At 33.7% G+C, this 13011-nt stretch overlaps 1 protein-coding gene across 1 annotated transcript in view; it reads right to left on the bottom strand.

Annotated features, from left to right (window-relative positions):
- LOTGIDRAFT_172332 (hypothetical protein) overlaps nucleotides 1-11714 on the bottom strand; it is a gene marked incomplete at both ends in the record, with an annotated part of 37627 nt that extends 25913 nt beyond the window's left edge. The window contains 2 exons of the mRNA XM_009049203.1: nucleotides 3053-3135; nucleotides 11483-11714. Of these exons, the coding sequence (XP_009047451.1) occupies nucleotides 3053-3135; nucleotides 11483-11714 (315 nt within the window). The remainder of the gene's footprint in view (nucleotides 1-3052; nucleotides 3136-11482) is intronic.
- Between the last annotated feature and the right edge of the window lie 1297 nt (nucleotides 11715-13011).

Here is a 13011-nt window from a genome sequence, read left to right as displayed (position 1 = left end):
GCAAATCAGTTCCCATTTACACATAACTTAAAAGGATTAAAGGATTGCGAAACGTAAACTTCTCTAAACTATTTATGTGTATCAAAGCCATTTATGGCTTCTATCTGCATCATTCAAATTCTGTCATATTAGATGTCTGTGGTTATAGAAACAGTTTTTGCAGCTTTCGATAGTTAGCTATAGTTAACTTCAAAGATCCCACAGACGTCTGATTGAAAATTGGAATGGTGCTATTTTATACTACCAGTGTCCCTGAAACGCATAAATTCCTTCAGTGTATGGCCTTTTTAATTTGTTCAGATATCCCTGCATACAATTTTACTTTTACTTTGGCTATTATTTACCACAGTCATGTGGTATTCGACCAAGGGTGTATACCAGCTGGAATTTCGGTCCGTCAATGGTGCATCAACTGACACAGATCCTGCCCATGTTGCCCGACTCTTCTAACTACAGTGTGCTATTTGACATTCACACACAATTGGGTGCTTTATAGCTCTTTAACGCATTTCATTTCATTTCGACTTCACATGAATGTTTAACCTGAAAATTGTTATCGTTAACGGTTATGATACATTCTTTAAAGAAAATCACATCCGTATAGATTTAAATTGGTTTATCATTAGTGTGGAAGTTATCACTTTCTTTCATTCTATCTCCAATAAACCTTTGATTTAGAAAAACAAGAAAATTGACAGTAGAAGGTGTTCTGTTTGTAATATAAACTTTTTATAGTGTGTGTATTTTATAATCATTATGTTACGCTTCGTGTCTGTTACATCTCACACGCTAATATACAGAATGGTATTCGACAAATTTGACTTTTTATACTACAATGATTATAAGTCAGGTTGAATTTGTTACTTAAATGTGAAAAAGAGAGAATCATTATGTGAATAGCTAAAGCTAGGTATTATAATCACACTTTTGAATGGTTGAATGCCAGATGAAGGTGTTCTATGAAGGTTAAAGAAAAGGCACTTAAATCTACGCACTGCATGAGCTCTGACAGAAAACCCTCCTATTGAATACCACAATACATGCCAGTCTGCATCAATTTACAGTGAAATATTTATATCATAGCTAAAATTTAGTCTTAATGTTTTGAAAAAAACACATTCCGAACTGTCCTTGAAAAAGTTATTAGCAAATGATATTCATTTAACACGTATTATCCTCGTGATTTCGTGTTATTTCGAAGGATCCCAACTCAAACAAATGGGTCGACTGACATATACGTGAAAACTTCAATTTTGCTAACCAACCCTTTCAAAGAGTCAGAGAGTATCACCAACTAACCTGTATCGATAACTTGCTAATAGCCTACATGGTTTCACTATAGTAACGTAACGTAAAGTAACGTAACGTAACCTCGATTTCTGGTGATTGCTGCAGGAAATATTTTGATGGGTATTAGATTTATTTTAAACTTTAGTGTGTTAAATGCAAAAAATATGGCATACAAATTAATTATAACGAATAAATTACTGGATATCAGTCATTTTGGTGCAATGGACCTAATTCTGAGTTAATTCTCAGAATATTACATGTATTTGTATTATCATATCAGAGAGTAAAGACCATTAGGAACATTAGGAATTAAGAATTCAAATTGAGTGGTCCACTTTACTTCTGAATGAAAAATAGAATTGAATGGTAAAAGTTGAAATATCGTGACTAAGACCCATATTACATGAGAAAAAGATAGTGTACACTTTACCACACACACCATCACCTTTATTTGTTTGATTTCTGAGATTTTTTCGTTTCTCAGATCTGACATTATATATAGCCACGATTCCAGACAATTCTTAATTTACAAAGCTAAAAGTCGTGATATATTGGCAAGTCCCTTTCATTTAACAAAATTGATAGTCCATTTGTTTTTACATTTTTCTTTCACAAGGCCAAACGTGATTCTTAAAACAATAACAATTCCGTTTTTCATGTGGCACCAGTATAGCCTAGGTAATTTATTGACTTAATACGCTCCTGAAAGAACCATCTTGACCTGTCTCCTCTTCATAGGAGTCTACAGGGATTGTTGAGTTGTTTTCTAAACGTTTTTTTATCGGGGATACTGATGGTATCGATTTGCATCATTTCAATTTACAGTCAAACGTAGAGTCTGTGACATTAAAATCTCAAAGGACCTAAATATTATTAGCAGCATTAGAGACAGTAAGTTACGTCATGAAACGATATGTTTCAGTGGAATTTCAAGAACTACAGACATTTGAAGGAAAATTAGAACAGTGCAAATTGATGGTATCAGTGTCCCTGATACCCTTTCAATAGTTCTTAACAATCTCTCCAAAAACGCTGCTTTCTTAGCGTATATGGAGAAACGATCTGGATATTCATCACGCTTTTTCTGACATATTACAGGCAAACTAGATGTCTGATTTCATTCTGACAAGATATAGCTCTGCTACGCTTTATCAGTAAAAGAAATGACTTTACAGTCGATAAAATCCTGTGTTTTTCTCTTCAGACTAATAAGGCAAAAACACAGACGTGATTGTAATTTGTAAGACAATAGCATACACAATAAATATGTTCAATAAATCAATTATGTAAAACTAAATAAAATATTTACAAATAATTGACTTTATGTACTATACCAGACCCTTAAGAATCGAAAGAAAGGCACCTAAACGGTTCGTCTCAGATCGGCTAGTGATTCAGAGCAAAACAACAGATCGTTGCTGTGCCATGATCTGTGTACGCTTCCGTTTACTGTCAGTCATTGGTGCTCTTACGTTGACTAACTCCTGTGGTGATCAGTTTTCATCGATTCTGTCAGTTTCTGTAGTCGTTTGATTATCAGTTGCTCTCATATTCTATAAATCGCAAGATCGTCTTGAGCTCCCTTTATTAATAGACTCATTCTTATCTCAGCTTATTCGTTGAGATCTGCTTGATAGTACCTCAAAACTATTGAACATGTAATAACAAATAGAAAAAACATAAAGAAGCTCTGGGTCCTCTTATCCATGGAAATAATAAAAAAAAACAACCCCTGTCATTTCCGACAAACAATTCTACTTACCCCCGGTAAAGTTTTTTGTTCGTGTAAGGACTGTTGAGCTTTAATAGCACTTTCTCGAGAACAATAAGTTAAAAAAGCACAACCTGAAAAAAAAAGATTCGGTATAGTAAACACCCTCCAATATATTTCAGTTTCTTGGAATAATAACCTTAATTGTTTTGTTTCGCTCATCTTCTCGGGAACTCCAATTATTCTGAATCTAAGAATGATGCTTTCGTTTAAAAAAAATTATGGTAAAAGGTATATAACCACATACAGGAATACAGGATAAATAATTATCAGGCAAAACAATGAACTTTTAAAGCATAATATATAACCATTTCAATGAATGTCATCTTATTTTAAGAAGCAAATTCGATGCATCGTTCAATGACTCGTGCAAAAAAACCTGATACTTTCGCTTGGATGTTTTCTTTAATTACTGTGTAATCGGACGCCTATCTTTAATTCTGAAATGTTTCATGGATGGTTAAGAATGATTTCTGCTTTTTTGAAAGCAGATATTTAGACAAATTTGTCCCTTGAAGAAAAGATATGGAGTGGAGGCAATAACACAGTATGTCTAAAGAAAATCAAAGAGATAGTTATTCTCATCTAAGTACTCAAATCGAATATTATGTCATCTGATGTTTTTCTTCAGACTTCCACTGCTTTCGAATCATGTTTTAGGTTTCTATCTTATATCAAGATGACTGAAGGCTCACAATGTCTATATTGTGATAAGCGGAGGTTGATATCAACCTAACACACACCGCCAGGCTTTCAAATGCTAAATTGAGCAGGAGTTGATATACATCTATATTATATACCTCGGGGAATTCATCATTGTACGCAAGGAAATGTGAAAAGTATATCGATGTTGTCATGACAAAATAATAATACAAAAATCCGTGTTTTTCTAAAAAAAAATGTTATTTTTTGTTCTATTCCCTAAGGATTTACACTTTCAAATAAAACGCTATTTCTCGTCCACGTGTTCCAAATACATGCGGTATATGGGATACATTGTATAATCTTGAGAGCTTGGTTTTAAGTCGCCATCTGAAATGTCATACGTTGGTAATTATAGAACAAGACATCCTAATACTTCCTACCGCTCTTGTCATCGATTTTATCCTTTCTGAAACTTTGTCAGAGATATAAGACATTAAATTGGAGACGACGTTAAGACATCACGACAGAATATTCTTAAAGATATCCTCTCTTCACATTATTCACATGAAGCATCTGTTATTTAAAAAGGCAATGGTTCATCGTGGTTTTCGAGGATTGATTTGGGTTTTAAATATAAGAAACATTTATATGTAATAAAGTCATCTGAAGTATTGGAACTGCGCAATATTCGCTGAAATAATCCATGAAAATTTCAGTCCTTAGCTATATGTGCAAAACACTAGCTTGTCAATTCTCGATTAGTATCATATTATAAGCATATCATTTTGTACAAGTATTTTAATATATTTAAAACTGACAATATACGGTCAAACTATGATTTGGTATATATACGTGTATAACAGAATGAATATTTATTCATATATACATGCAATTGTCTCCGCGGAATCTTGAATAATGGTAATTCTATTCAAAGATTCACATCAAAATGTGCAAATAGTTCTGGCACGTTCACTTTGTAACTTCCAATTTTTCTACCAGAAAGCACGTAATTGAATTTAACTGAAATGAAAATATGGCGATCTTCTGTACCAATGATAATCTGTTAAATTGAATATCTGTCACTTTCAGTTGATAACTGAATTACCACCACTGCAGTCCTCATTTGAATATCAAATAGTCAAATTTAATAATAACAAATAATAAAATACAACATTATTATCTGAATGTGTCTGATGATGTGAAAACGTCGAAACGTTGCTTGTATATCTTAAATCAGCCATTGTTGTCTCTTGAGTCTGTGTCTATATCGCTTTGTTAAAGTCAGTATTATTTCAGCTATATAGTATATAACATTCAGTATGATAATCAGTAGTATTTCAGCTATATATTATATAACAGTCAGTATGATAGTCAGTAGTATTTCAGCTATATAATATATAACATTCAGTATGATAATCAGTAGTATTTCAGCTATATATTATATAACAGTCAGTATGATAGTCAGTAGTATTTCAGCTATATAATATATAACATTCAGTATGATAATCAGTAGTATTTCAGCTATATATTATATAACAGTCAGTATAGTATTCAGTAGTATTTCAGCTATATATTATATAACAGTCAGTATGGTAGTCAGTAGTATTTCAGCTATATAGTATATAACAGTCAGTATGATAATCAGTAGTATTTCAGCTTTATATTATATAACATTCAGTATAGTAATCAGTAGTATTTCAGCTATATAGTATATAACATTCAGTATAGTAGTCAGTAGTATTTCAGCTATATATTATATAACAATCAGTATGATGGTGAGTAGTATTTCAGCATTATAATATATAACATTCAGTATGTAGTATGTATGATATAAAACATTCAGTCGGTAGTATTTCGGCTGTATGTTATATAAATATCACTATGATAGTCAGTAGTATTTCAGAACTTATTTATTAGTGCCATTTTTGTTTTGTCTTTGAAACCATACAGATTACAGATAGCAAATTTTCTAGACAGCATATGTCATTTCTTTAGAAAGATGTCCACACATAACTCATTTAAAGAAACAATGAATGACTAATTTCTCGTAAAAGAAAATTCATTTATCTTCATATTATTCAAATGATTATCTTTTCCATACATTTGCCGCTAAATGAATTATTTATAAACGATTTGTGTCTAAGAATCACACAGTATATACATAGTAAATGAGACAGATTTTTTCCTTCAGCTGGTGGTTAATGTTCTATAGACAATGAATGTATATCTAATGGAAATAAACATCATGGGAACTGGGGAATATAAGAGGCACATGGAATTGCCTATTTTAGTATAATAGCATTAATCACTGGGTATACTTGGAAACTCTGTCATATCTCTATCAAAATCAGCACGTCTTCGATCACATTGGGAAACTATCAAATCAGTATTAAAACATACCTATCAAAGTCGGTACTCGAACATACTTATTAAAGTCGATATTCAAACATACCTATCAACGTCGGTTTTCGGACATAGCTGTCAAAGTCGGTACTCGGACATCAAAGTCGGATATTTACTTCCTAAAAAATCAGTTTTCAATAATAGTAAGCAAATGTTTTATAAAAGGGAGAAAACAATGCTTTATAAAAGCACTAGTCACTGGAAACTAATAACTCTCCTTGTTTCAATTTGGACCTCGGTAGTTGTGCGTTTGATTTCAGAAAACTTTGGGGCATGGAGGTGGCGAGATGATAACATTACGAGATAATAACATCACCGGCTATTTACTGATCGAATAAGACTGGTAAATGACACTGAGTAAAACAATATCAGTAGTCGTAATCGTAAGATATCCGTCTAATTTAAAGAAAAATGTGTATTTTCTTTCAAAGAAAATCATCAACTGTATTTGAATGTCAGAATGCACCTAAACTTTCTAAAGACAAACTCGTGCACCTTATTCAACGTAATGTGAAAGACAGAAATTCTAGTATTCACACTGGGAGTAAATAGGTCGAATACAATGCCATCAAATTGTTCTTTCTCATTGATTCCTCAATATTCTTTCATGAATATTATTCAAACGATTTTATGTCGGTTTATACAGACGGATTTATCAATAGGAAAGATAGCCTCACCATATTTGTCTCGTCATTTCGCAATCAAGAGATACTCCATCTTCATTATATTTACGCAATTCGCCCGAGTTCGCTTGAAAATGAGTTCAATAGGCAGCTGACATAACGGAAAGATCACCACGGGAATCTAGATTAGAAGCGATTGAATGATTGAAACAACATCATATTTTTTTACTAGCCCGGTAATGAGCCGAGAGTTGAGAAATTGATTTGAAGGCCAAGAGAATAATTTGTTAGAAATCTTTACTGTAGCAGACAGAATGAATATAGTCGATTAAAAGAATTGGGTGATATAAAAGATAAATCGGAACTTTTATCTTTCCAATTGTCTTTTCTCTTGAGTATTTTACTCCGTGCTGCTATTATTATTATTAAGATTTGTATATTTTTGTTCACAGTCCAGTTGGTAGTCAGAGATTGATTGAAAATTCAGGTGGGATTCAATAAGATGTTATCTTTTAAACTTGTATTATCTTGGGAATATTTAGAAACGTTTTTACAGTTGACATTTGTTGCTCGTATTAGCAGTATTGTGACAGAAAGGAAAGTTGTGAACATTTTTTTTCCATTTCCATGAAAGAAACACTAGTGTGTTACAATAGGTCAGAAACTGTTTGCCTTTGTTTAGATGATGACCAGAGATTGTATAATTCGTGGTTAGAGAGTGCTTATTTAACAGTTCGCTGGTGACCAGAGATTGTTTTACAGTTCAGATTGTAGCTAGAGATTGTTTCACAGTTCAGTTGGTAGCCAGAGATTGTTTTACAGTTCAGATGGTAGCCTTATTGTTTCACATTTCAGACTGTGGTCAATGATTGTTTCACTGTTTAGATTGTAGTCAGAGATTGTTTCACAGTTCAGATGGTAGTCAAAAATCGTTTCACTGTTTAGATTGTAGTCATATATCGTTTCACTGTTTAGATTGTAGCCAGAGATAGTTTCACTGTTCAGATTGTAGTCATTTATTGTTTCACTGTTTAGATGGTAGCCAGAGATAGTTTCACTGTTTAGATTGTAGTCATATATTGTTTCACTGTTTAGATGGTAGCCAGAGATAGTGTTACAGTTCAGATGGTAGCCTTATTGTTTCACATTTCAGACGGTGGTCAATGATTGTTTCACTGTTTAGATTGTAGTCAGAAATTGTTTCACAGTTCAGATGGTAGTCAGAGATTGTTTCACAGTTCAGATGGTAGTCAGAGATTGTTTCACTGTTTAGATTGTAGTCATATATTGTTTCACAGTTCAGATGGTAGTCAGAGATTGTTTCACTGTTTAGATTGTAGTCATATATTGTTTCACTGTTTAGATGGTAGCCAGAGATAGTTTTACAGTTCAGATGGTAGCCTTATTGTTTCACATTGCAGACGGTGGTCAATGATTGTTTCACTGTTTAGATTGTAGTCAGAGATTGTTTCACATTTCAGACGGTGGTCAATGATTGTTTCACTGTTTAGATTGTAGTCAGAGATTGTTTCACAGTTCAGATGGTAGTCATATATTATTTCACTGTTTAGATGGTAGCCAGAGATAGTTTCACAGTTCAGATAGTAGTCAAAGATTGTTTCACTGTTTAGATTGAGACAGAGATAGTTTCACTGTTCAGATGGTAGTCAGATATTGTTTCACAGTACAGATGGTAGCCAGAGATTGTTTGACAGTTTAGATGGAAGTCAGAGATTGTTTCATAGTTCAGATGGTAGCCATACATTGTTTTACAATTCAGGTGGAAGGCAGAGATTGTTTCACAGTTCAGATGGTAGTCAGAGATTGTTTCACAGTTCAGATGGAAGTCAGAGATTGTTTCGCAAGTCAGATGATAGCCAGAGATTGTTTCGCTGTTCAGATTGTAGTCAAAGATTGTTCCACAGTTCAGATGGTAGTCAGAGAAGAGTATCACTGCTTAACTGGTAGCTAATGATTGTTTACAGTTCAAATGTTAGCCAGTGATTGCTTCACAGTTCAGATGGTAGTCATAGATTGTTTCACTATTCAGATGGTAGTCAGAGATTGCTTCACAGTTCAGATGGTAGCCAGAGATTGTCTCACTGTTCAGATGATAGTCAGAGATTGTTTCACTGTTCAGATGGTAGTCAGAGATTATTTCACTCTTCAGATGGTAGTCAGAGATAGTTTCACAGTTCAGATTGTAGTCAGAGATTGTTTCCCTATTTAGATTGTAGCCAGAGATTGTTTCACAGTTCACATTGTAGCCAGTGATTGCTTCACAGTTCAGATGGTAGCCAGAGATTGTTTCACAGTTTAGATTGTAGCCAGAGATTGTTTCACAGTTCAGATTGTAGCCAGTGATTGCTTCACAGTTCAGATGGTAGCCAGAGATTGTTTCACGGTTTAGATTGTAGCCAGTGATAGTTTCACTGTTCAGATGGTAGTCAGAGATTGTTTCACTGTTTAGATTGTGGCCAGAGATTGTTTCACTGTTCAGATTGTAGTCAGAGATTGTTTCACTGTTCAGATTGTAGCCAGAGATTGTTTCACTGTTCAGATGGTATTCAGAGATTGTTTCACTGTTCAGATGGTAGTCAGAGATCGTTTCACTGTTCAGATGGTATTCAGAGATTGTTTCACTGTTTAGATTGTAGCCAGAGATTGTTTCACTGTTCAGATGGTAGTCAGAGATTGTTTCACTGTTTAGATTGTAGCCAGAGATTGTTTCACTGTTTAGATGGTATTCAGAGATTGTTTCACTGTTCAGATGGTAGTCAGAGATTGTTTCACTGTTTAGATGGTAGTCAGAGATTGTTTCACTGTTTAGATTGTAGCCAGAGATTGTTTCACTGTTCAGATGGTAGTCAGAGATTGTTTCACTGTTCAGATGGTATTCAGAGATTGTTTCACAGATGGTAGTCAGAGATTGTTTCACTGTTCAGATTGTAGCAAGAAAATAAATGTTTCGTATTTCTACTGGTAGCCAGGGATTGTTTAACTGTATAATTCGTATTCAGAGATTGTTTCACAGTTCAGATGGTAACCAGGGATTGTTTCATAGATGGTAGCCAGAGATTGTTTTCACAATTCAGATTATAGTCTGATATAGTTACACAGTTCAGATGGTAGTGTGATATTGTTTCACAATTCAGATGGTAGCTTGATATTGTTTCACAGTTCAGCTTATAGTCAGATATTGTTTCACAATTCAGATGGTAGTCTGATATTGTTTCACAGTTCAGATGGTAGCTTGATATTGTTTCACAGTTCAGCTGGTAACCATAGATTGTTTCACAGTTCATATAGTAGCCAAGGATTGTTTAACAGTTCAAGTGATAGATAGTTTCTCTTTCCTGTAGACCCTGATCTTAGCCAGAGATCGAATCTCGTTCCTGTTTATAACTAGTGATAGTTTCACTTTCCGATTAGTAGCAAGGGATAGTTTCACTTTTGCTTGTGGTAGCCAGGGATTGTTTCACTTTCCAATTAATAACAACAATTACTTTACTTTCCTTTTGGTTGTTTTTGGTACAGGGTATCGGATTGTTTCATTGTTCCATTCTTATATAGACATTGTTCATTGCTTTTGATGATAATGACAGAAAATTTCACTTTCTTAGTTGTATTTGTGGAAGATTATTTTCCTATTTATAGACAAAAATTGTTTCATCTACATGTTTCTCTGTTGGAATTTTTTTTCACTTTACTGTTGCAAATTGCTTTACTTTCTTGTTGATAGTTAGATTTTGTTTCACAAATCAATTTATAAATTCAAAATGTGCAATCTGTTGTTCTTCTTTTCTTAAAGCCACTTCGAATTCTTACATTAAAGCTGTAATGAGCGATATACTAATTTCGATAATCTTTGTCTTAATAGGATAGTACCCACACGACAAAATTATCACATTGAGTTATTTACAACACCAGGCCACCATGTGACTCATTTACCAAGCACACGGGCGCCCACCCCACAAAAGTGTCAAGAGAGCATATTTTAAAAAAAAATAATTTCTTGGGGTAGAGGCCCCAACCCACGGGCTCACACTCATCTAGTTGACCCACTGCATCGGGAGTGCACGGAAACGGTGATTTATATTTTTAAAGGACAAAAGAATGGCGGAAGCATTCAAAGGGAACTGTGTTTGAAAACCATCAGAGTTAAACCTATAATGTTCTTTAATTATTCATTAGATCTCACGACTTTATATAGAAACCTAAACAAATTACATTACCTAAAGTGTTTATCTAACATAATTCAAACCTTATTGTTATCACGTTCTAGGTGTAATAAATGGTTATTGTTGTCGGCGACATGATGAAAGAATTGTGAGATAAACAAACAATGAGTGACAATCTTGTGTAAATATTATTCCAGTAGTTAAAGATATTGTTCCTGATAGTCTTGGACTTAACAGATTTCCCCATTAACCCCTTCACGCTACAATGATATTGCGTGTATTATCAGATAAATATATTCCCAGGGGTTAATATTGCTGATTAGGGTCTTTCATGCTGGTTAAGCATCCTTACTTTCTAGTCTGTACTGATTTTATTTAATTCTTGCTGAGTTAATGAGGAGTTCTTGTATGAAAAGTTTTGTGTCAGTAAAGATAAGAAGGATTAAATGATGGATAAAAGAATTAAGCTGATAATAATACGGTGACATATATCATTAATCCATGTGACTCATTGTTCATGGACATTTAAATTCTCATCACGCGACTATTTACACACCTACACTACCTACCTTTATGCATGCCCGTGAATCGATCCTTAAGAACTGTCAACTCATATATTTGTCCATATTCTTCGAAGACAGGCCTTAAATCCTTTTCTTCGAGATTTCTGGGAATTTGGCCGACAAACAACTTGATGGCGTCGTTTTCTTTCATTGGGATGTGGCCCATTTGAAGAACGTTAGGTCCACCGTTCACTAATAACAACTCAGATATCACACCGTTCTGAACTGTTGTCGCCATATTGGAATAGCCTCTCATAGAAAATGAATTTTGCGCTTCTGCATCTGATTTACATAAGTAATATCATCCCGGCATTCCGTAGTTTAATCAATTTCTATCTGAAGGCTGGCAGTACGGCACGAGACACGACATATCGATAAGCAATTAGCTTGCCATCGCGCAGTCGCGTGTTAGAGAGATAATCAGAAATCATCCTAACAGAGTTCCATCGAGTATTATTACCACACTAAACGGAATTGCGGAGATTGGCAAAAGCACACAAGTCGAATTACACCCTAGGCTGTACGTTTTTAATGATGAGAACAGAGAGATAATATGGTTGATCCGTGATCACAATACCAGATTTACTTTCTACTGTTATATAGATCTCAAAAATGAAATTCATCTATTTTATACTTCGAGAAGATTAAAAAAAAGTTTTACTTTGCTACATGGTAATGAAGATGGGGAACGTCTTGAATTATAGAGGTCAACTACTAATAGCCTCCCCATAGCTTATACCTGTTTCAATAACAAAACATTTTCAATGTTACATTAGTGCTCAATATATCAGTAGAGCGATATAGAAATATTAAAACAAAACATGAAATATGATGTTACTCAAAGTTTCATAAAGTTACAATAAAAAAAAAAGAACACGTTTCTTGCTGAGTAAAACCAATAATTTTTCTTGTGATTTCTTCTTCATTTAAATTTTGTTTACAAAATCTAATTGTTGGTCATAACTTTCAAAATTATAGCCACAATATGCCAAACTTGTACTGATTGACAAACTAGAAGAAATATAATTTGAGTCATATTATCGTATCTAATTCTCTTTGGTGACTTCAAACGGTTACAATTTGCTGTAAATTTCATATAAAACGAATAAGCTTAATGCAGTGCACAAGATTGTTGGAATTTTTCTATGAGATAGACCAACTCCACCTCACAAAAAAAATACACCCAGATTGGATAAAGGGAGACAACAATAATATCTATTTTTTCAAGCAGACGATATTTAATTAATAATTGCCACATAATAACTCTCTGAAACAACTGTATTATGTGCATGGGGTGTCAATGGAGTTTTACGCCTCTTTTCTTGATCATCGCAGTTATTATTCTTTTTGGTTAAATCCAAAAATCAATTAAGATATATCAGAAATGATCGTGTGGTCCTACTACAACCTGTTGAATTAAGGAGAAAAAGTTTGAAGATTAAGGGTTTGCAAATATATGGTCATGAGATTGATGTTCAGTCAACCTGCAGTCAATATTATAGTTATATTATGCAATGATCAGGTTTGCAAATATT

This window comes from Lottia gigantea (genome assembly GCF_000327385.1).
Source record: "Lottia gigantea unplaced genomic scaffold LOTGIsca_131, whole genome shotgun sequence".
Classification (NCBI taxonomy): domain Eukaryota; kingdom Metazoa; phylum Mollusca; class Gastropoda; family Lottiidae; genus Lottia; species Lottia gigantea.
The sequence above is the reverse complement of the archived record's forward strand: the minus strand, read 5'-3'. Positions and strand labels throughout refer to the sequence as shown.